At 38.2% G+C, this 25210-nt stretch overlaps 2 protein-coding genes across 3 annotated transcripts in view; both read left to right on the top strand.

Moving 5' to 3' along the window:
• The window catches only part of cachd1 (cache domain containing 1), a 77250-nt gene extending 72144 nt beyond the window's left edge, over positions 1-5106 (top strand). The window contains exon 27 of the mRNA XM_044129658.1: positions 1288-5106. Within this exon, the coding sequence (XP_043985593.1) occupies positions 1288-1538 (251 nt within the window). The 3' untranslated portion in view covers positions 1539-5106. The remainder of the gene's footprint in view (positions 1-1287) is intronic.
• A 7037-nt stretch (positions 5107-12143) lies between these two features.
• raver2 (ribonucleoprotein, PTB-binding 2) overlaps positions 12144-25210 on the top strand; it is an 83706-nt gene continuing 70639 nt past the window's right edge. The window contains exon 1 of one of the 2 annotated variants that reach the window (XM_044128185.1): positions 12144-12837. In XM_044128185.1, coding sequence (XP_043984120.1) covers positions 12556-12837 — 282 coding nt within the window. In that variant the 5' untranslated portion in view covers positions 12144-12555. The remainder of the gene's footprint in view (positions 12838-25210) is intronic. The other variant, XM_044128186.1, reaches the window with a different exon arrangement.

Here is a 25210-nt window from a genome sequence, read left to right as displayed (position 1 = left end):
GAATCTCTCATACTTGTTGCATAACCGATGTTTGACGGAGAACAAGGGTGAACTTGAAGAGAAGAGAGTGGGCTAAAATGAAACAAAATCAGAATGTGCGAGTGTTTCTGCTGAATGTAGCACCACAGATGGTGAAACAGAACAAATGAGTTGGAACACTTTCTAGCTGTACTCCTTGCATCTTATCTGTATGCAGCACCCTCTACACTTATTAGCACCACTGGTACAGAATACAACTGCATAAAAAGCCACAAAATAAATGAATTTTGTATTACAGCAGCATAGTCTCACTCTTAGAAATTTACCAAAATTAACTAATCCAGCTATTCTGTTCAAATAATTTGAATGTAGCTTTTGTTTTTAATTACTGCAGCACAGACTAACATCTGCATAACAACCTCTAAACAATGTCCTCAAGCTAGCTACTCATTTGGACTAACGGTTGAAATAATAATTTCTTCCCTACAATTAACAGAGGGAATGTGAGGAGAGGAAACAGAACTACTGTGTAAAAAGGTTTCACCCCATTCAAAATAAGAGCAACTATGTAAATGGATAGCTACTTGAAGAATTCTTAAGTCGATAATCAAAACTTCAACACGGATGTTGAATTTTGTTCAACTGAAAGGTTATGAAACAACCAAGTAAATTAGCACTTTAATATTTATCCAGAAAAAATTTTCTCCGGGGGACCCAGGTATGCGAAATGCTTTCAAAGTTAGCTAAAGCGCTACTACGGTAGCGGATTAGTGGAAGTGTTCCCACAACTGCATACATGAATTATTTTAACCTGCTTTTTATTTTTACAAATTGTTTCTTTATCCTTTATTTTATTTCCTCTAAAAGTCATTTACTATGTTTATATTTGATGTCTGTAAACTGTCAAATTTCTTGTTTGTTTACACTATTTTAGCCAATAAAACTTATTGTAATTCTGAGGACAGTTTCAAGCTCCTGCTTCATCTCTTTCATTCGTTTCACCCCTCCTCTTCTTCAATCATTGGACATTTTCACCCTTTCTTGTTATTCTCTCTACATTGAATTTGTAAATCTGCATCCGTTCAGGAATGATGTTGTCAAAGGCAACTTCCCAGTTTTAACTCCTGTTGGATTTTAAATCTTTTTGGATTTCAAACTTTAATAAAATTAAACCTGCTATTGTCTGACAATAACAAAAAATGGTTACTGACTCAAATCTTTTCCAATAGTAACCATAGAATTATTGAAATTTAAAGAAAGTATTTTTATATTAAGGAAGATGGTAACATAATCAATATCTGTGTTCAGGCTACAGCACCATGAGTCCACAGGAGGACAGTGAGAATCCGCCCGGAAACAACGACCCCCTCTCGGCAGGGGTCGACGTCGGTAACCACGACGACGACATGGACCTGGACACGCCCCCTCAGACAGCCGCTCTGCTGAGCCACAAGTTCCACCCGTACCGACACGTGCACACCCACCACCACCCGCTGCACACACAGACGCATCACCTGCAGGCCGCCGTGACCGTGCACAGCGTGGACGCAGAGTGCTGATGCTCCAGGGGACTGAACTACTTTTTAATAAAAGACTATTTTTGTAAAACATTTGAGTTCAATGAGACGATCCACACTGTGTACTACAAGGTTCAGCTGAGTGGAGGAAGATTACCACAGCTGGACCCAGTTCCTCAGAGCTGCTTGTATTCACACTCTGAATTATGAATGATGCCACAATGTATCGTCGTGGCAACATCTTCTTCCTCTCATCCCCTCTTTAATTCAACCTAACTTGAAGCACATGCAAAAGGCAGACCTGGGCCAGTACATGTAAGCAGTTGGGACTTCCAGCTTTTTTCCATTTGAAGGATTCAGAACTCACAATTTTAATGAGAACAGGAGACAACTGGAGCCCAAAAACTTTTAGCAGAGACACAAATCTTTCAAGGTTGGGTCCAGTATGGATCTTTCTTGACTATAAATCCAGCCCAAAATAGGTGGCACCCCTGCAAAGGGCTCTTGCCCAGAGGTTCACACCAGGGGGCAGCATCGCTGAATAACAAAAAAATCTATATTTTTTTTCTCCCTAACAAAGAGCTGTGTCCAGTGGAACTCTAACGTTACTTTTCTCTCAACTTTCTGGTCTCCAGAGTTTGTTTATCTGGGAGTTGTAGCCTTTCTCCAAAAAAGAGGCTTCTGGTGTCATCCAATCTGCCGTCGGGTGATACCTGAACACTTTCATGAATGTTTGTGAATGTCAACGTAGGGAAGGAAATTCTTTAACATTTCACATAAATACATAAAAAACACTTTATGAGTACAATATTATTTTTCTACTATTTATTAAAAACGTAGATCTTCAAGAGCTGACAAAGCAGTGAGGCAGTAAGTAATTTTGCAAACAGTGCATCAGATTTAAGGCTCATTATTTTTGCTTTTTTTCTCCCCTGAAAATATAACAGAAAGACATTACATTTTTAGATCTATTTTCACTGTCATAGATTAAATAAAAATGTTTTTTCATTGCAAAAATATTTTTAGATTGATATTTTTCACAAATTATTCATTTTCAGTCTTGTTACATTTGCAGCTCATAAGGAGTTGGCTCTGAATTATAAAGGTTACACATCCCTGACATAGATGAAGTAAAATTTGTCTTAAATCTTGTTTCCTCATAATAATCAGATTATTCAGCAGTTGTCAGTTTAATATTAATTTAAGATGTTCTCCCAGTTAAACTTGTTGAGAGGAAACAGTGAATTGCATTTAGGTTTTTGTGCCATTTTCAACTTATTATGGTGAGAACAAACTCATATTAAACTCAAAACATCAATAAACACATTAACATCGTGTAAGATGTTAACAAGCTTAATTTGAGGGGGAAAAATTAAGATAATGAGCCTTATTCTGTGTTATGACATGTAGCACAAATTTCAGTTTTCCTGAGGTATGTGTATTGTTGTTCAAATGAAGCATTTTCGATAGGGGTGGAGAATTATTCTCCACAACTAAGACAGAATTTTTTGTGCTTGTTTAAAGAAAAAAAGTTCAACCTTTGGTAGATGGAGGAGCAGCAGCTGAAGCCAACACCAGCATTAAAACATTCCTGGCTTTAGTCACTGCCGGGGAGATTTGTGTCAGGATGATAATTGGGGGATCCTTTAAGAGTTCCTGGCGTAGGCGGACATTTTCTGTCCTGAATAGAAAAGCGGGAGAGGACGTTGTCTCACTACAACCTTTTTGCCTTTGAGGCCAAGCTGATGCTGCATGTGCTGCGTGTGAAGGCTGTGTGCATCGACGTCGTTCGTATCAGAATGGAAGGAAAGGAACGCTGCTGCTGGGCAGAGGTTTACACCCGACTGTCGGCTCCTCTGTGGTTAACCACTCAAACTGTTCGTTTGTTTCTATGCGTGTTTGTGTGTGTCAGAGAGAATGACAGTGTGTGATGAATGTGTGATTATCCACCAGAAACACTTTCCTTTAAAGCATTATTTTTTTAAAATAGTGTTAGAGAATAATAGGTGAATTTATTATGAATGAAAATTCTCTGTTTCTCCCGAGAGGTTGCTTCTTTCCGTGCTTTTGTTTTGATCAGATCCTGTTGGTGTGGCATCTTACGGATGCCAAGATATCTATTGTTCTGCAGAGATTCATTATAAAGTGTAAATACAGAGTCATGAATAGTTATTAATGTCCTGTACACTCATTTTAAAAAACAACAAATGTTGATATTCAGATATTGAATTGTCTGTTCATGGTGTCTTGCTATATTTTTGATGCCTTGGATGTTTTTCTTTTATTTTTTTAGGCTTATTTTTCTTTAGGTCCATATTGGATGGAAGTCAGTACTTGGGAATTTTAATACACAGTTTGTTTAAGAGAATTGTAGTTTTTACAGGTTTATTATTGTATGTCTTTGAAAACTATGTAAAATACAAAACAGCTCTCCACACACTAAATTAGATTTGACAGTTTTTCATTAACGACCAAACCAAATGTTTCTACCTAATTTTTGTTTGTTTCACTTTTTTTTTTTAGAAGAAGAAATGCTGCGAAAGGGTTGCATCTTTTGATACGAGTGGAACAGGCATACAGAAAGTGGAAGCTTTTTTTCCCTACAAACTGAAATCTACATCTTTTTGTTTCAGCAGTATTTCCAAACGGGCTTAAAAAATAGTGTGTGTGTTTATACAGAACACAGAATTACAAGTTATTGACCGAAGGAAGATGTGTACGTCACCCAACCCCGCTCCCAATGTATCGTATACAGTTAACTGAGATTAATTGCAATGTGAATGTGATAAAGTGCATTTTACAGTTAAACTGTCTGTCTGTGATTCCTAAGCTGATGTCAGCATGATGTCAGACAGGAGGCTAAATGATATCTAAATATTTTTTTATTCACTGCAACATCTTGGGTTTGAATCCTGTGAGAAGTTTGAATGTTCTCTACTAATTGTGGGTTCTCTTCAGGTACTCCAGCTTCCTCCACCAATCCAAAAACATGACTGTTTAGTAGAGTTTTAAATCAGAACTACTAGAAATTTGCGTCAGTCCAACCACACATACATTCCAATTAATCCTACTTATCGAACAGTAAGATTAATAGTCATTCAAATTAGTTTTAAAAGTTTTCTATCTAATTAAACCCAGCAGATTGCATCATGTCGTTCACTTGCAGTATTCCGTCTTAGATGAGCAATAGTGGAGAAGAAAAACCTCCCCTTTAACAGGAAGAACTTTCCAGAACCGGGCGCAGTACATCCAACAGCCACCTGCTACCATCAAACCTGGGGATTTAGAAAACAGAGCAGATACACAAAAAAGAAACAAGAAAAGTAAAAATTTTATGTCAGGAAAGGGAGAACTTTCAATTGCTGGCAGCGTTCTGTCAGCTGATGCCCCTTCTGGAAGGTATCATAGCCCGACCAGATGTAGCTTCTATGGAGAGAAAAAGTAATGCACATTTGAAAGTAGTACAAGAAAATGTGGAGAAAAGTGGTCAATTTGTCCTCCAGCAGTCTTTTGTTACTCCATCCCCTCCCTGTTTTCCCCTTCTCTCTCTGCCCTATTTCCTCTCTAGCTATTAATGAATAAAGGCCACTAGATTTTCAAAAACCTTCTTGAAAAAAAAAAAAAAAGGTACTGGAACTAACACATAGCTGAGACTTTAAGATTCCACCTGGAACGAAATCTTTAGTTCATAAAGAAAGTCGTAAAGGACAGATCAGGAGGTGGCATGTTGACTTCTTCCACATAAGCAAATTTAATGTAAATTTCCATAAGGACTGCTTTGTAGCCTCACCTGCACACAGGGCTGAAACGGCTTTTAAACACTACACCCTTACGACTTTACTCCATCTCCCTTCTTTTATCCCTACAAAAACGAAAGCAACGAATGGCTGAGAAAAACCAAATTCATATTACTTCAACAGATAAACTCTGCTTCTAAACACAAATGAAATCTTGTGGTAAAATGCTGGAAGCCTGAAAAAACTCTAATTAGATTTTTTTTAAAAGCTGCATTGTGAACTTTTAAGGTTCTAAAAGAATTTTAACAAATTGTTAAAATATTTTGACATTTTAAAATAACACATTAAAATTCCATTGAACACCTCTCCCACAAGTTTTCTTTTGTGAGCCAGGAAAAAGAGCTGCAGTCTTTTTTTTTTTTTTTTCCTTTCTGTCCGTATGCCTTTTGTCTGTCATTGCTGGCCTTCTGTTCACATTTACTAACAGCAGAGGAACGCTGTCCAAAGCCTTTCCAGCCTGCATTATTCTCTCTGGTTCATGCAGGGACAATCAGGACACCTACACTGCAAAGATCTCCTCTTAAGAGGCATGTTGGCCTTATTTGGAGAGAAATCTTTTATGAGATCCACATTTCCTCCTTTCCTGTTCTGGTAGAGCGCTCAGGTTTGGTTATCGGTTGTTTTCTTTACTGTATGAACAGAGACCCAGTTTGCAACTAGCAGGAAGTCTTATTAATAAAAGTGAACGGAAAGGCGTTGAAAAGGTTTCAGTCCCCAATGCAAATTAGATTTACTGGCAAAATTCAGGTTTTCCAGGTGGCTGCAGCAAACTAGTCTGACAAGATTGTTTTGTATAGTTAAATAAAGCTACTTAAACACGTTCATCCAAAATAAACACTAAATCTAGTTTCAGTTTTCTCTCCACTCAAATTTATTTAAACCCCTGACTAGAATTAGCTATAAAACATACGTGATGCAACCAATCAAAGGCTTTACTAGTTACATCAGGTAGCAATAGAACACCTCCACATCTGGACTGTTGATGGTTTCATTACATGCTAGAAATAATTATGGCCAAAATTATCAGAGAAGAGATCGTTGTCTTGCACAAACAATGAAGAAGATTCCAGAAAGAAAACCGTCCCTGACTGTTCCTGGAGACACAGATGGAAATTCTCAAGTTAAACAAACAGTGGCTGCACCATCTAGATGTGGCTAAAAGCTGAATGTGCTTACATCCGATTCCATGCCTCCTCAGAAATCTGCTACCAGATAGTGTTGGTCTAGTAGCAAATTCCCAAGGAGGGTTAGACCCAAAAAACACTCTGCTGTAAGACTTGATGGCAGCAATTTTCACAGTGATTCACATATAAACTCTGAACACTCCCATTCCTGTATACCACGTTGTGCTACTCTGCTAACACAAAAGCATAAGAAAAGTCAGTTCACAACTGGACAAGTTAGTGTGAAAGGTTTTGTGTTCTGTGGAGCAATGAATGAACAAAAACTATTTAGGCCTACATTGCACAAATTGCAAATATCTTAGTAAATAAGACAAAACTAACTTACAAGTAACTTTTCAGTAGCTAATAAGAGCTTGTTTAAAGAAGTTTAACAAATTATTAAAATACTTTGACATTTTCATCAATATTTGTTAATATTGATGAAAAAAATGCTAGCTATAAAGGAAACAATTTGCCAGTGGAACAATTTTTTTTTTTGCATTTTATAAGCTAAAAAGTCTTGTTCCACTGCAAGATTATTTCACTTTCACTTAATAGTTTTTTCAGGTAATAACATCCAGCTGCTGCTTTATTAGGCATAAAAGATGCTTGTCATGAAATTGCTGAATAGTTTTAAAACTGCAGTAATCTGTAAAAGTGGAGGAACCGCTTTTAATATTACTCAAATTAAGATATTTAAGTAGCTTTTGTTTGTGTCTCCTGCAAATAGCTGCTAGTTTGTGCAGTTTTTTCTAAGCTATTATGCCTACTAATTTATAGGCATAATAGAGGATAATAGAATAATGGAGGGTCCAACTATATTGATGCAATGAAATGTCCTCATTAGGAATCTCTCACCATCAAAAACCAGTCAATTTAATGCCTGTCAAACACTCCAGGCTTCATTATCCATGTATTAAAAAGAAAAGTAGCACCTCTCTGTGTGCCTACCTCCTTTTACTATCTGAGTAAACATCCTCCTCAAGTCTGTTGAGCTGTGACTCCTGACCTTTGTATTGAGAAATAGGTCATTTTGGCATTAAGTGGCCTTTTGGACAACATGGATTTCTCAAAAGCAATGTTTCTTCCAATATGTTTGAGCTGCTGGTCATGGGTCAAGCTATTTGTTGGGGGTGTGGGTGTGTGTGGGGGGTTGGAGGAAGAATAGGGTGAATCGTGGAACTGCCTGGAAGACATGATCAGTTATTTATGAGGCCTTTCTGTACATGCGGTGTTTCCTGCCAGGGGATCTGGGGAAACGAGCACAGATGGAGAGGCAACATGGTTCTAACAGTATGCAACAAGACAGTGCCTTTTGATTTGGGGCAACAAATCAAAAGCATTTTGATTTGTTGAATATAAAACGGATATCTGCTATAGTGTTGGTCGGATTTTAAGACAATGTCCAAGATCAAAAATGTAAAAACAGCACAACTCTCAGTGGCAACTTTTTACTTATTTATTTTTATTTTATTTTCCGTGTCACAATAAAACTATTTGGGCACAACTGTGAATTTGTATCCAAATGCCTCACAAAGTGGGGCTGTATGAGGCATTTACAAGCAGTCAATATTTTACTTGTAACAAGCAGTGATGAGGTTTATTATTGTGTGTCTATGGGGACTCAAGTTTACAACTGAAGTACTTTGCAAAAGTATCCTTACTCATGTTTTACACTTTAGAACTTAAACACCCGCAGACATAAATGCATTTTATTGGTGTTCTTGAGCAAAAGACCAACACAAAGGAATTCTTGTTCTCTAAACTCTCGAAAAGTAACTTATTAAATTGTGAGTTACTTCTTCATGAAGACACAATTCATAATTTTCACAAATGCACTTCTACTTGTGAAAGAGACACATTGGCTCTAGAGTAAAACACTGAACGGATCTTATTCAAGGACCTTAGTTTCACCTTCAGGTAAAAAATTACTTTGAGGACCTGACAGAAGGGAGCTCTCTCCTCACGTCCTAAATATATGATCCGTTAGTCTGAATTCACTCAACTATGCTCTTCAAAGCCATGCATACTTCTCCCTGTCAGCTTCCTCCTGCTCTCCCTCCATCCCTGGAGCTGTCTGCTGCTCCCTGTCAGGGAAAACACTGAATTAGAGCACCGAGCTCTGTGTCCAAGCACCCTCAGGTCATTTCAGTCAGTCTCCGCTCTGCCAACCGGTGCAGCAGACATGCACCAGCAGCACTTTGTGTATGTGTGCATGTGCGTGTGTGTGTGTGTCATCCAGTCGCCCAGTCCTACTTTCCTAAATGCACATTAGCAGTGTGATGATCTGGATCTTGCTTGCAAGGGAGAATATTTGCAGTTTTCTATTGATTTGACTTTGCTGTTTTGTCCCTTTGATTTTGTGAAAAACAAAGAGGATTTTCTTGATGTTTGATATATTTTTCATTAAAGAAGACTTCTTTATGCTCTGATGATGCAGTATGTTCATGGCTGCTGTAATTAGGACGTGAATTGGGCAGGGAGCTCTTTTGGATATTGCCCCCATGTGTTCGGGTCAGCTGTTTTTAGTGGGTCACACGTCCTCTAATCTCTGCTTTGCCATAAAAGAAATTAATCCACTCTGCACCGGTGACAGTTTATGTTGCGTCTGCAGAAGGGTTGGTTAATGAGGACCAGGATTATAACAGATTTTATTTTTTTATTATGGTTTAGTTAGGTTAGTTTTAATTACTTTTTAGATGTTTCCTTGTTTTTATCAGTTGTTATTAGTTAAATATTAAATTTTAGTTTGGTTTTTATTAGTTAGAAAAGTAGTTTTAGTTTTTTCATAGTTGGTTCATTTTTAGATGTAGAATTTGACAAATGTTCTCTTATCATTGTGTATATATTGATTGGGTACTGAATACTCAACAGAAGATACTAACTGACTGGTGTTTTCTCCCAACTTTTGCTGTTGCCATTTTGCAGAATAGTGTAAACGGCGCCAGGAGAAGTTTGGAGTGTCATAATTTACTGACAGCTAACAAAACTGCTTGTGTTGGGGGGAGGTGGGATTTATTTCACTTTAGTTCAAAAGGCTAATAAATATATTTATAAACAATTTCAGTAGGTGTTAGTTATACAAATACACAATGTAGTTCCAGTTATAGTTTTTCCAAATTTATTACTGGTTTTATTTATTTTAGTTCACAAAAATATTTTGTCAATTGCATTTTTTGTTATTGTGCTAGTTTTAGTTATATAGAAAAACTTTGACTTTTATCCCAATATTTAGTGAGACTCATGATAACGATAAAAATCACGATGACAACTATTTATGACTGTGACTGCATGACAGCAATAATATCTCCACAAATATGAATACTGCTCTTGAAAAAAATTTGAATATGCTTGTTTAGGACACCAGTCACATGAAGAAGTTTGATTTGTATCACTGTATTACTGTGTTTAATCATTTTCAAATGTATTGGTATCAATGGTACTCTCAATGTAAAAGCAGGGGAGAAAATTGTTAAACGAACAATTCCAACAATACGGACAGTTTTTGAGTTTTAAACATCATTAATTGGAATTTATTGTGACAACAAAAAATCTAAATCTTATCATGATGATAAATTTATCACGATAAATTATAAATGATACAATAGATGCCTACCACTAGTTCATTTTCCAACCAACTCTTCCATTCCTGAAATGAATGCAGGATGATCATATCCATAATCACTCTGTACAATCTACATGCACATGTGCATTTGCTAATTCTCCAACTCCTCCACACAATGAGCCACTTTGACGTTCATGGTAAACCTTTCCTCTTTCCCTTCCTCCCTCCCTCCCGGCCCTTCCTGCTCTCTCTCCCTCTCTGTCCTCACGCCTACTGAGCTCGTCCCAGGTGCCCGCTTTGCCCGCTCAGCCACTCAGCCCACCCACGCCCTCGCACTCTTCAGTCCCAGCGAGCAGCAGCACCAAACGTGTTCCTGCTTTCTTCTGCTCCTCTCCACCGCCACCCACTCCAAAGGGCTGTGAATCACCGGCTGACACGCTGCATTGGCAGGGCTCTTGTGTTTTACACAGAGAACGTCTAACATCTCTTCTCTCAGTTTGTGAAGCGCAGTCCATTATAACAAGAGGCTGACTTTCTGCATAGGTAAAAAGCTTTGGAAGGATGGTTTGCATAACTGCACCATGTGGGGTGTTTGCAGGCCGATGTGATTTATCCGTAACACTCTGCCGGCACGCATTTTGCCAAGGGACGAGAGAAGAAATTAATTGTTCTCTCATGAAAACGTTGTTTAGCACTAAGTGGGGTGATTCATGCGTCTCCAAAAAAATCAGCCTGTTTAAGTGACAGGCAAGTCCTTGTTGTCTTTCCACAAACCCATTGCTCAGTGATTCATGTCCATCAATCTGTCCACCATCACTACTCACTGTAGAAGCAACACAAAGCCTAAAGCTGGGAATTTCATCACAGTTTTTACAATTAAAATAGTTTGCTTCATCTCTTTGACCTTTATTTGGATCAATGTTATCCAGACCTAAAAGCATTTGAGAATCAACGACAAGACTTAAAAATTTATTATCTCAGATGCTTTCCATGCAGTCAGACTGACTTTGAGGTTTGTTGCAGAAAAGAATGGACAAAACCTTTTGTCCAGATGTGTAAAACTGGAAAAGACATATCCCCAAAATACTGATAGCTATATTGGTTGAGAAAACATTGAGCCACATCAGTGTCACAATGAAGAAAAATGTGCTTTTATGTTCGTGATTCTCATGAGAAACTGTGTTTTGGTATTTTTAGTACTGAAAATGAAACTGAGCAAACCAAGAGCCAAATTATAAACTTGCTTCATTTTGAAACAGAGCTACACACATTGCCCTTTCTTTGGCCTTTCTGCTTTGGAGTGGACTGAGTACAAGCCTAATTGAAGCGTTCACACAGTCCACACACTGTACAATCACTGAGTTTTAGTTACACTGGCTCAGCCACTTGGCAATGTGAGATCATTTTCACCCACTGACAACTGTGATTGTCTGGACTTCGATCTGCCAAGAAACACTCCACACAGATGGCGAGAGAGAGAACGAGGAGCCCGATTTCACCGTCTCTAAAAGGCCTCGGCACAATTGTGGTCTAAATATTTCCTAAGTGGGTTGATGTGTGCTAGTTGACATGCTTGTGTGTCTATATGAATGTGGATGCAGCATGTGAATGTGAGTTTACAGCGTGTGTTCCTGTAAGCGACTCACGCTGCCTGCGGAAGCTACATGGGCATTGTGAGGACTCGGCAGGGAGCTCTGCTCCCCTTGTGTTTGCCAGGAGCAGATTTCCACCCACGGTGGGCAGGCAGGCAGGCTGGCTCAGTTGGCTGCTAGGTTGGCATTCACTGGATGACTTGGGTAGACAGGAGGGAAGGCACACAGGCATTCATAGCCACATAAAGCACACAGAGAGCAGGAGAGCTGTGGTGGCTAAAAGCAATTCTGCACTGAATGCCTTTTTTCTCCTTCATAACTGTACTGCTAGATGAGAATAAGAGCTGAAATGTAGAAGTTCTTTATAAAAACACAAAACATTTTATAGATGCTGCATGTGGTTCATTTGACTCGTTTTGTTCTTTTTGCCTAAAATCAGGCTCACAAAAGTTTTTGGTTGAATAGAAACAAAGGTGAACTCTGACTAAGCTTATTTGCAGTACACTGAACAGACAATTGGGGGCGCAACTAGTTCGAGGTGCCAGCTGCAGAAATCAACCAATAATTTAGTTTTTTCAAACTACATTTAAAAACTTTTTTGTACTTCTTCTTTTTTTACATAAGTAATATTCATAAATAGATGCAAACACTGCAACATTAATTTGAATCATTACTCCATTGATTAAGAATAACCCCAGACAAAAGAATATGGATTAAGCTATTTAATAAGGGAGGTGATGCAAAGTGAATATAAAATAATATTTTTCCCTGTCCCTAGAAGTGTAAATGATTAGATCCGAATAATTTAAATTAATGTTATTATTGCGTTTATTCTGGGTTGTTGGGACGCACACGCCTCCCACCTGCTCTCTCTCTTTCTCTCCCTGTCTATATTTCTCTACCTCTCTCTCTCTTTAAACACTTTTCTCTCAGCTTCCCAAGATGGCGGCAGCCTCGTCCATCCAGCCGCCGATCGTTCACTCTTCTCTCAACCGGGATAGTGTGCTCTCCCCGGACATGGACAGCCCCGAAAGCAGACAGCCGGAGGATGAAGAGGCGGCGGTGGCCGCCGCAGCGCAGCCCTCCGAGCCGGGCGTCAGCCTCCGCGACCTGCCGGACCTGGACCCGGAGGAGATCGAGAGGAGGTTGGCCAAAACTCGCCGGGAGCTGAGCAACAGGAGAAAAATCCTCATCAAAAACCTGCCGCCGGACACCTCCAACCAGGTACGCCAACAGGAAACTGGCGCAAAAAGTTAACAATGTGCTGTTTCAGTTTTTTGCGCTGCAGGAAGACCCGGGAGTAACTCCACGACTCTGAGGTCCAGTTTGCATGACGCTCTTTTTAAACAACAAAATGTGAAAAATTATTAGTTTATAAGAAAGTCATTCATAAACCCCAGAGGTGATGCGACCAGACGGTTCCCCACCCTTAAATAAAAACTTTTAAAGCAACTTTAGGAATGCTAGTGTACTTATTCCAGAAAATAAAATAAAATATAATTCACTTGCCACTTTACTCACGAATGTTTTAAATGTGACTAGTTATACCTGGTCTTTTTTAATATTTTATGTTCTTATTTTTTGAAAATGCGAAAAAACAAAATCCATCTACAAAATTGAACACACTTAATTAAAAAGTAAATAAAAGGACAGATTAAGAACTAATATCTGCAAAGTTTAGGGAGTAATCCTGTGTGGATCAATGGTTAAAAGTAGTCATCTTCTAATTAAAGGTTGTAGGTTAGATTCAAACTTCCTCTAAGGTCCTTACTCCCAGTTTACCAACTGATATATGCATAATATGGGTGTTTGAGTGGTCAGTATTGCCTATCAATGGGTACTGAAAACATAAAGTGTAAGTGCATTTTTCCATTTATTCTTCATTAAAGGGAGGAAACACTAGCTAGTTTTTCATTTCAATAAAGGAGCTAATTAAACAGGTGTGCAATTTATTTTATGCAAAGTGATGTATTTTAACTGTTTATTTACCTGAATGTTGACAATTATGGCTTAGAATTATCAAAAACCCCAAGCTCAGTTGATCAGAATCTTAAAATGCTAAGTTAGACTGATAGATAAAACAGATTTTTAGCAGAGAAATGTTACTTTACATGTTACACCCTGCACAATTATGAAGACGACAGCAGGTTTGACAGTTGTGCTGCAGCCTGTTGTTGATAACCTCCGCCAGGAAGAATAAGCCATAAAAACTCATTGCTGTTGAAACGGGCTGCCTGCACTACTGCATCCAAACATAATGATGGAAAATAGAGTGAAAGGAAAAATTAGTGATAAAAATCTTGCACAAACACACGAAATAACTGCCACTGTAAGATGTTTGACTTACAAAGCCCAATCAAACCGGTCTTGGAGTTTTGCATGGCATGGTCTGTGCCTAGAGTCATTGCTGATACAGATACAATGGACTATAATCATTGGACTTCTTGTGCTAAGCTGCATCAGAACCAGATACAGCTGTTATAGAGTGCCAGAGTCCGGAGGAAGAAAGAAGAAGCCAATAATCCAAACTGCTTGAGGTCCAGAGTGAGGCCAGGTCAGATGTTGATCTTTGATGGTGGTCCTAAACCACCCTAAACGTGGGGTAGGAAATATCCTACCCCACGATATTTCCTAATCGTGGGGTAGGAAATACAGGGTTTCCTACCCCACGGAGGAAACCTTGTATTTTTGCTCTAGACTTATACCTCTTGACCATACGTTACTGTGTTTCCATTATGAATGTGTGCCAAACTACCCCTTCCAAATGGCAAAACTTTTTATTGAAAAATAAGAGTGTTATTTTGAGATTGGCATCATTATGTGAAGACAGTTTATTTTTGTAATTTCAATTTGTGTAACTTTATGGTTAATGGAGACACAGCTAGTGAGAGTAGAGTGTAAACACAATGGTTCATCCCGAACTTTTCTTTTTGACCATTCAGACATGGATCAGTTGCCTGAGTTAAGGTATTCTAAACTGCCTGCCTTACACGTCAAACACTCCGCCTCATAGGGATCACGACCTTGATGAAAGCACGGGAATCTTTTCTTTAATTCCTCCGTAAACGTACACTTTCGTTTAGGCATTTTTGCCGGAGAATCGGCGGACACCGGCTGTCACACTTAAGGTTTAACTAGTCTAGCGGCCGGTGTACAAATCAACTCAGCTATCTTTACTTTTCCCACTCACACTCGCACACATAATGCAACGTGATTGGATTTTGGGAGAAGGGCGTGACTAATTTGCCATACAAAGAAACCTGGAATGGAGTGGTGGAACGGAGTGGCGGAACGGAGTGGCCATGTAATCACAATGCACTGTAAGCTATGTAATGTGTTTTGAGGCAGTTGACCAAAATCCCGGACGATTTTTAAATTCCCCCCAGACATTTTTTTAGGTCTGAAAAGTAGGACATGTCCGGGAAAAAGAGGACGTCTGGTCACCCTAATAGTACCAGCCTCAGTGGAGGAAGTGTTAAAGTGACCTGAGTTTTCTCTGGCAGCATAAAGCGTACAGGACCATTCAGAGGTTCCTCCCCCACCTGTTGCTACTCACTTCATTTTTACTGGTTGTTGGGTTTCCATTTTTTTCCGTTTTCACTGTGTTCATTTTAGCCACCCCAAACTTACGAGTACCAGGTGAAAAATGGAAATGGGAAATAGAGTCAATGTTTAAAACCATTTTTTTCAGATTCCTGTAATTGAGGCCAAATCCACTCAATATATACATATATATTTTACATGCACATATTTCCCTGTTTTTAAAGACTACTGAGTGACTTCACTGTATATAACTTTATGGCCTTTCTGATTTCCCCCGCTGAGCGTCATTCATCACTTGTGTCAGCATGCAGGCCTCCAGGAGGCAGCGTGTCGAGCCTGCGCCGGTGGCATGTGTTCCTTCAGGCTTGTAGCGCCAAACATTCTTCCAGAGGCTCACTGCCAAGGAGAGTCGGCGCTCTGTCGGAGCGTCGGTTCGTGTACGCAAGTGCAAGGAGAGATGGAGTGTGAAAGAGCGTGACTGCATGGTGTGTGTGAGAAATGACAAGAAGAGGGGAGAAAAAGGGAAAAGTCGCTTGGATTTAGGTGAAGCAGCAGATGTGAAAATCTTTTGCTTTGTGTTTTCTACATTGTTCATGTGTCAGGCTGAGTTTTGAGAAAGGCAGAGGAGCGTTGAGTGAATTCAAAGAAGTCAGTCTGACTTTTTGACGTTTGTCTGCGTTAGTTTCAGCTGGTTGTGGGTCTGTTCAGATGACATGGGCTTTAGTTTTACAGAGGAGTTTGTTCAAATAGAAATACTCTGAAGAAAAGCACCACATTCCAATGCTCAAATAGTGAACAAAGGCTTACCAAGATTTTAAAAAGTTGGTTCCAAAATTTGTTAAAATGTGTCGTCTTATTTTGGTTTTAATGAAAGAAAGTTGTGAAGTGACCATCGTTTTCTCAGTCTGTGTGAAGTGTAGTTCCAACCCCGGCTGTTTGCTACACACTGCTGGTCAGCAGGCTGAAAGTAGACTACTAAAGTTTGGTCATACTTTGGATGGATGTCCAAACTGAATGTTGAGATAACAGTATAACTGGTAGTATATCAGCTAATTTGAATTATTTTATGTCTTTCTACTTTGGTTTAATAGCAGAAAGCTATTTAATCAACCCCAGATAAAAAGAGGCCTATCAAATTACTGAAGGGAAAAAAATTTATTCTTTCATGTCAACAAGAAGGTTTTATTGAAGACGTTTTTTCTGTTTGGTATTAACTGGTTTGCTAAATAAAAACTTTCAGTTTCTTAATGATTTCACCACCTTCCCTCTTTTTTATGTTTGAAAACCTGCTATGCTAAATTAAAAAAGTGTAAATACATGACAGACATAGAGAGTCTGAATGTATTAGCTAATACTTCTGTGCTTCCATCCAGCTCCATCTCCACCATTTAGCCACAAACCAGAGAACCCTCTGCTGCAGACTGGATAAGTGTGAGTGCATGGTACAGTATGTCAAATACATACTGTCTATTGACAGTCTTCATCTCAGAGAGAAGTGGGGGATGGGAAAGAAGGACGAGGACGGGTTGGGTTTGGAATGAAAGTGAAATAACTTTGTGGGAGCTATTTGGTGGTGAGGATATGAGTTAAATCTTTTTCTATAAGTAGCTTTAATAGTTTTCTAATGATTTATTAAAGCACTCTGAGCAGGGCTATCATATGTTTGTTCCCCATATGTGCATTATTTCTCAAGTGCTCATTAGTTTAGGTTATTTTTGGCCACAATGTAGCAAAATTGAATTATATGAAATTCCGGGTTGAGGACTGTTTACTGGTTTATGTTATCACCAAAAATCTTGATGGTTCCATGAACCATACATTAAATATTTGTACTGTATGTACAAAATGGATGTCATCATTGCAGAATAAATAAATTATTACAATATATCTTTTAAATTTGTTCATCATGTCTATGAAGAGAGAGTGCAGTTAAAGTAAATTGCTATTCCAGGAAGAACTAGTATTGGAAAATGAATGCCAACATTTTTGGTCTTTATTTTTGTATTATTGTCCTGACAGAAACAAAACACATAATCCTCAATAATGATATTTTATTATATATTATTTTACTTCTTTCTTAAGGAGTATAAAGAAGCATGTTGTTTACTTTTAATAACTTTTTAAAAATAGAGATTAGTATCTTTATGTAAAAGATTAGAAGTTACCTATTTGCCAGTTCAAGGAGCCTTTTCTTTAGCCAGTAAATATTTTTCATTGTACTCTGACTTTATATCAAGTGCCAACGGATTAGGAAACAGGATTTAACTTCATGTACTGGTAGAAATAGAAAAGTTGCATTACTGTTCTTCAATAAGTTTGTAGTAACTAAGCTACTAAAAGCCGAAGGTTTCTCTAATGACTTTCATATTATTTTTCTAAATCAGTTCTATATTTATATATTTTTTTCATGGTTGATCTAATTCAGCACTGGAAGCAGACATTTCCTGGTCTAATTATTGAAGTTTTAATTATTGATGCCATATGCACAGCTCACTCTGCCTTGCACAGTGGGGTTACAGTGTGAAATGTCTTTTCTCCTGCAATTTTTACTGGAGAAAAAAATCAGATCAATTTTCAAAACAAAATGTTTGGTAGTATCTGATATCAGACAATTGAATCAACTTAAGGCTTGGTTAGCAATGACTGCTGTGGAAAATTGTAATCAATAGTCATTTTGTTGTTTCAGACATTGGACACGGAACAAAGAATGACACACTGAATATATGCAAGTCAGGTGCTGATTAAATTACATAGCAGTTGTAAGAAAAATGGCTGAGATGAATGTTTTGTGTCAACATCCTCTAGAATGTGGAAAAACAATAAGGTTAAAAAAATTTGCCTGCATGTAAATGGCTGAATAGACCTTTATTATTCAATAACACATTCACATTTGGCATGTGGGCTCTGATCTCATTGCTCCATTGAAATGCTTTTCAACATGTCATGGAGTGATGGTTGAGTTTCTAACCCCCAAATCACATCTGCCACATGTCAAGTGTAGAGAGGGTCTCTGACCTCGGAGCCCCCAGGGCCTGAAGAAAACCAAACTCATTTATGATTCATTCAATGCATAAAATGGCACTATTACCAATATATTACATCTAGGATTGATATAGTTCGCCTCCATCATGACCAGACATGCATCATTTTTTTTTGTTTTTCCTGGTTTGCATAAAAATATATTTCATAAAATGCCAGCCTACACTGTGAATATTTAGTTTTCATATCCATAAAGCTACATATGAATAAATAGTAGTTGCTTACATAAACTTGTGTTGGTTGGATCCAAGTTTGACCTTTACATGTTGACATGTTCTACACCATGGGTGCGTGTCCAGTTGTTTCTGCATACTGCTAAGCCCAGATGTATTCAAACAGGATAAAGCATCAAGTTCAAACACAACTTCCTCCTTTTTATCCTCCTCCTCCTCCTCTTCACTTTACATGCTGGGGTCCATCTGTGTCAGCAGCAGATGTTCAGGCAGTGTGCAGCTCCTGACAGTGGGCAGCCTGCAGCACCTTTTCTTACCTTTGGAGTCTGTGTGCTGTCGCTTTAATTGTACCTGTTTAATGTGGCATAGTTGCTTTGAGGTTTTGCGTGTCTTTTGGGATTGCACACATTTAAAAATACACCTGTCATGGTGTATCCTGAGCCAAAGTGTTAGCTTAAAATTGGATTACAGAATGTGCAAATCTGAAAAGTGACTGTGTAACCTTTAGACAGCCCAGTGAAAAAAGAGTTAGTTTGAAGGAATTTCAAGGCACTTTTTTGTGCAGTAACCTGTTTAGAGAATCTAAAATGAATTTTTTTAACATATGTCTGTTGGAGAAATCTACTATTCACTTTCTGTCTCACTTCTGTACTTGAATGTAAACATGTATTGCATATTATGCTGATGATAAACTGTCAAATAAGCAACATTTACTGTACCAGCCCTCTCAACACAGGTGTACCTCAAGGCTGTGTGCTTAGCCCAACCATCTTTGTATGCATAACACGTCACAGTCTTTCCTTTTAGTTTGTAGACGATGCAACCACACTAGGCCTGGTCTCTGACAAAAATCAAAGCGGACATGTAGAGAGGTCCATGTACCTTCTAGTATAAAGAACAGAGAGAGGATTGCAAATTTTTAATCCTCTATCTCGCTCTTGACTGATGGTTCAGTACTTCACAGTAAAAAACAAAAACATCATCTTCTTTTTAAGATCATTGGCTGCAAAACATTTTTTAACCGCCACAGCATAGAATTTGCCTTCACACTGTTCCGTAGAGTGTGTTTTTCCAGCTGCACTGCTACAGGCAGACTGATAATCAAGTCACCAAAATGGATGATGAGGTTACCACATCCGAAGCTGGAGGACATCTACACAGCTTGTCTGAAGAGCTGGCCAAATGGCATCATTAATGGCTCAACTCACTCTGGACAATCACTTTTTTCACTCTTCCATCAAAAACAGTTTCTCGCATCAGATGTCACAGAACCTTCTGAACCTCCACGGCTCTCAGCACAGACCCTTTGCTCTTTGGACCTTTACATATTGTACTTAAAATTATGTTTTTTAATGTCTTTTGACAATATTATTATATTTAGAATTATGTTTCAATGTTTTTGTCTTTGGAATAATGAAGACAAAATTCTATTCTGTTCTGTTTTGCAATGTCTACAATGGGATTTCCCCATATGGTGTAAGTTTATTTTAATATTTTGGATAATCATATTCAATTCAATTCAAATTTATGCGCAAATGTACAATAGAGTTCTTACTCTGTCAGTCCTCAACAGCAGAGACAATGCCTAAATAGATGAGGTATTTATAAAAGATGTAGAATGTAAACTAAAAAAACAGCTAAACAAATATGGCAACAGGAGATGTTAGCCAGACCCTTATAATTATTTACAAGGATCCATAAATAATTATGGGCCCTTATTTATGTTGCCAGTAAATAAAGGCACCATCTTATTTATGTTTCATGTTTATAAAAAAATTACATTATTATCTTCCTATTAAATTAGCAAATTGCAATGATTCTCACAGACATTGGCCATCTGTTTTCTTCTGTCAGAAAGCTACATGGTAGCTGGTGATGGACCCGTTAATAATAACCTCGACCTTCTTGAATTTGTTCAGTGAAAATCTGAAATTTTTTTCTGTTCAATAAATGTATTAAAACTGAACACTCAGAAGGGTTTGGGTGTTTAAACACATCAGTAATCCTCATGTACTTTGCAATTTTTACTTAATTAGAAATCAGATAAATGCGACCTTTATCAAAGTTTAAAGCCCTTTTCTCCCATTTATCTGTTTTTGTCCTCAAAGAAAGGTTGAGGTACTCAGAGAAATTTGTGTGTAAATAGTGAGAATTTCTTGCATATTTTAGGCATTTTAAATGTTTGTTTTTATTTTTTTATCTATTTTATCATACTGCAAAACACTGAGCAGGATTTACAGTGCAGTGTTGACTATCCAGATAATTCATTTGATTTTTGTAGTTTGGTATTAGCTCTTCGCAACTGCTAAGCCGGTTATGGGAGCCATTTGGTTAACCTAGAAATCCAACTCTTTGTGAACAGCTCTTTGTAACCCGATAACACAATAAGCGCTCATATTTTTCACATCACATGATCCCACTGAGATTCAAAGCTTATCTGTCAGATGGCAGAAGTGGGAATTGTGCTGACAGGATAAAAGCTTTGGAAGTAACCTCGAAAGGAAAGGATTGACGGGATAAGTGCCGGTGGAGTGAAGAGGAGACTAATTGGATAAAAGGCTAAAGGAAAATAATGAGTGTGTGGTCGTGTGTGATGTTGAGGAAAGGTGGCTTTGTTTTTGGTTGAACATCTTTTTATCTTTCAAAAAAGGAAACTCTTTTCACTCTTGTTGCTCATGGGTTTTTTTTCTTTCTCTCTGTTGTGATTAAACTCTGTTACTGTACTTCTTTCCTACTGTTCACATCAGCTGCTATCACTGTGTGAACATGGATGTGTGTCATGGGGCCATTGAAGGGGCTGTTGCCACTGCATTGGATCACACAGGTTCCTCTTCGCTACAACTCTCCACCCTTGGTGTTTATGCATTAGCAGCACATGCTTGCATCAGAGGGTGCTAATGATGGTGCTATGAGCTGGCGCAGTCATTTTGATGTACTTTTGACTTGTGTGTTTGACCTTCCTGTGGAGGGGGAGACCTACAGTGATCACAAACCCCGTGATTACATGACGCATGGTGGAATAACAGTCAGATGTAATGGTTGTGTCAGATTGGCAAACACTCTGCTGGGTCCATTTGACTCAACTGCTGACAATCAGTGGGAGAAAACCAGTAGACGTTTAAAGCAGTCAGATCAGAGAAGAGAACCAGCTAAGAGTCCATGTATAAGCCAGAAACTACAGCCAGTCCACAAAAATGACAACAAAATGTAAATACACACACTGCTGCCAGAAACTACAGCCAGTCCACAAAAATGACAACAAAATGTAAATACACACGCTGCTGCTTATTGTCGTAAGCCAAAAATACCAGCTTGAAGCTATCAAGTCTTCTTAACTGTTTACATTCATAAATCTCCTTTGAGAATGTTGGTTTGTTCTCTGGAAACAATGAAGTCTATCATCCTGTCACTCTAAAGAGGGAAGACTTCGTGTATAGTGAAGCAATTTCATATCTTAACTTTTAGGACTGCAATACTCCTTTTACGGTTTTAGAACAGGACAAAATTATGAAAAAGTGACACATTCCACTTTTCCATAATTTGAAAAACTTGAATGTGTCAGCTTGATATAACACTAAAACTGTCTTTAGTATTGTGCATGATGAGCACAGCTTGTTCTTACCAAAACAGCCGTCTCTGCTTATTCTCTAAAAACTTTCGCTCTTTGCCTTAATTCTCAGACTTCCACAAGACAACCAACCTTGGTAAATCTAATGTGCTCCATGATGCACAGACGTTAAAAATAAGGGCACATTGATAAAAACAATTTGGGCTAATGTCAATAACTAATATAGTATTGCTGTAAAGGGGGGCTCCACTATACATCATCTAATGGGATAATTTCAAGAGAAAAAAAGTCATTTTCTATCCTTCAGTCAGGAATGTAAATTGAAACTCTAAAGTTTGCTAAATACTATCCTCTAATTGTAACTGTGTTTTGATCTGAAACCAAGCTGCAGTATTCCAGTAACAAAATAAAAGTATCTGTGACGCTGTGGGCCTGAGTAACATGCATGTTAACAAGTTTATTAATGCCATCCAATGGCATTAATAAACTTGTTAACATGCATGTTATCTAGGCTGTGGAATATTTATAATTTAAATACTATTCAGTTGTCTATGGCATCATTTACTGTAGGTTTGTAGGTTCCTGTTTCCAGGATAACATGCAAGCCTTGAGCTAAATAGCTAAAATCCTGTCATCTGTCATTCATTCATTACCTGTAAAAAATTATTAATAATAGTTTTGGTAAAAGTGTAGATTCTATTACTTTCTTATCAGATTTTATAATTGCTTGCTGTGATAAATGGACCTCATTCTGTAACAAGTCAACAAGTCAGAAACTGTAGAAATGATGGATATTTTCAAAATGTTGTGACAGCTGGGCTCTTGATATGTTCAAAGTCAGTGACTTTCAGTTCGTAAGAAAAAAAAAAAACCTTCAGTCTGAGCGTGGTTGCTTCAGGGCCAGAGCCACGCAGAGACTGGTGGGTGTGGAGAGGAGGGGGGAGCGGGGTCACACTGGCTAACAGCAGAATCTGTCCCGTCTCAGGGCAAACCACCTGCTCCCCCCTGCCCACCGGCTCTGCCCTCGCAGAGATCAAACCAACCGCATCTCTTAGAAGAAAACACATCATAGAGAGCAAAATGCAGGAAAAAGAATCAGTTGGGTTCCTTACAGGTGTAAAAACATAAAGCTACATAATTTTTCTTTAAGTGTAATCAGTAACACTTTTATAACAAATTTATGCCAGATCATGATTATTTGGTTAATGACAAGTTGTCATAACGAAGACATTTTGAATAATGTCAACTTTGTATTAAAAGTGTCATGATTTACCAGATGTCACTTTATGACAACAGTCATAAATATTCATGAAGATTTACTCATGTTCATGACAGGTGTTATGTCATGTTTATGACGATGTCATGACAGTCTTATTCACAACCCGTCAAATAAAGTGTTACCAAATATGGTACTATCAATGTCTTTGTGCTGTTCTGTGAAATTTATGCTGATTGATGATACATTTTTGACTATTTTCTATCCATTAGTTGATTCCATGTTCTTCTAAAAGCTCTTTAGATCCAGTACCAGAATCATAAGCTACAGTCGTCAATCTGAAGATCTTAGAAAGCTTGTGAGGTTTTCAGTGTCACTTCTACGGTCAGCAGCACATCAGACCTAATTTTTGAGGTTTGAACATAGCAAACCTCCTGGAAAGTAATGAGTAAAAATGTCATAATTATGTAAAGATAATTTAGCACATTTGTTTTAATTTGCCAAGACAACTATAGTATCTCCTTTAACCAAATGCTGGAATAGTGAGTGGGAACATTTTTGGAGACTTTCTTGTCTTTTTGTTTTTGAAAAATGAAATTCTGAAAAATAAATATGTTTCTATGTTTCATATCACACAGTCCATCTAAAAATCAGGTCTGTCTCAAAATCCAAATCTTTACTCCACCTGTGGCTGACTTGGACTAGTTAGACAGCTGATCAGGTGGATTGATGCATCCAACAGTGAAAAACAACACCTCTATTACACCACTTTAAATATTTGGCTGAGAAAACAACACATTTAAGTGCAACTTCAGAGAATCTTACTTCAAAACAAAATCTGAAATATCCCTTTAAAACATAGGTTAGGTTGATTATTTGGTCCCATTGCAACCTTCCTTATCTTTTCTCCTGGACTGTGTTGTTGCTGAGCTTTGTTGTGGCTTTGACTCTCTGCTGTTGCTTCAGTGCATAATGTGTTTACTCAACTGTAATTTAACACAGCATCTGCTGATGTGGAGAAGATGAAGTGCAAAAAACAAAGAAAAGCATTACTTACTCTTTTATATCAAAACTAAAGGGAGAGGAATTTGATTTGGAGTGCGTTTTTGAATGGCGATTACTGTCACAGAAAAGAAAGAACAACAAACCATTACCAGTGAAAAACAAAAGCGGAACAGAGTGGAAGAGGACTCCAAACAAACTGTGAAGCAGGCAATCCTACCTCTGTGCTTGGAGTGTGAGGGTGTCTATACTACTCAAGGTATGAAGGCATGAAGTTGGTGTTTGAGAGATAGAACGAAGCTCAAAGAGGAAAGGACAGCTACACACTAGTATTACTGCTTGTCTGCTTGCAATGTGTGAGTACGCACTTTTTCCACGAAGCTCTCCTGGCAGCCATTTAATGGGCCAGTGATCCGTGCTGTGCATGGTTCGAGCCACCTGTCACAAACACAGACAGACACAGAGCTCGCTTCTTCCCAAATATGGGATGGAATATAAAAGGTTTCCAAGGTCCCTTAGCGACAGTTAGACATAGTTATAGTTTTCTTTCTTTTGTGTATAATAGCAAAGCCATTTTAGTGCATGGAGGTTTGAATGTTAAACCTGTTATACTGTCGTTCTGTCAAGCATTAACTATAAACAGTTTGTGTGTTTAGATGCTGAAGAGAGGCCATTTTTAATGCTCATTAGTGAGAAAATTGTCAGTACTCAAATCTCAGTCTTCTTTGAACAGGCTACTTTTGAATGTTGGCACCCTTTCCTGAGCTGCATCCTTTCATCTTTTATTTTGTCTCTAACATACAGACTCCATCAGTAGGTCAAGGACGCAGTTAGTACCGGTAAGGAGGCCATGTAGAGTGGTTGTCCTCTAATCCACACCTTTCCCTCCTGCAGATATTGAGCTGGAATGATGGCAGACGGCTATTTTGTAGTGGAGAGCCAGCTCATTTTCAAGAGCTAAACAAAAGGAGAATTTGTGTTTGTGTTTAATAAATGAAACAATGTCGCAGTAAGCATGGTTTTCATCACAGATACTTGATCTTGGTGTGAAGAGGA

This window comes from Gambusia affinis, linkage group LG10, assembly GCF_019740435.1.
Source record: "Gambusia affinis linkage group LG10, SWU_Gaff_1.0, whole genome shotgun sequence".
In the NCBI taxonomy this organism is placed as follows: domain Eukaryota; kingdom Metazoa; phylum Chordata; class Actinopteri; order Cyprinodontiformes; family Poeciliidae; genus Gambusia; species Gambusia affinis.
Note: the sequence above shows the minus strand (reverse complement) of the source record. Positions and strands in the feature narration are given on the sequence as shown.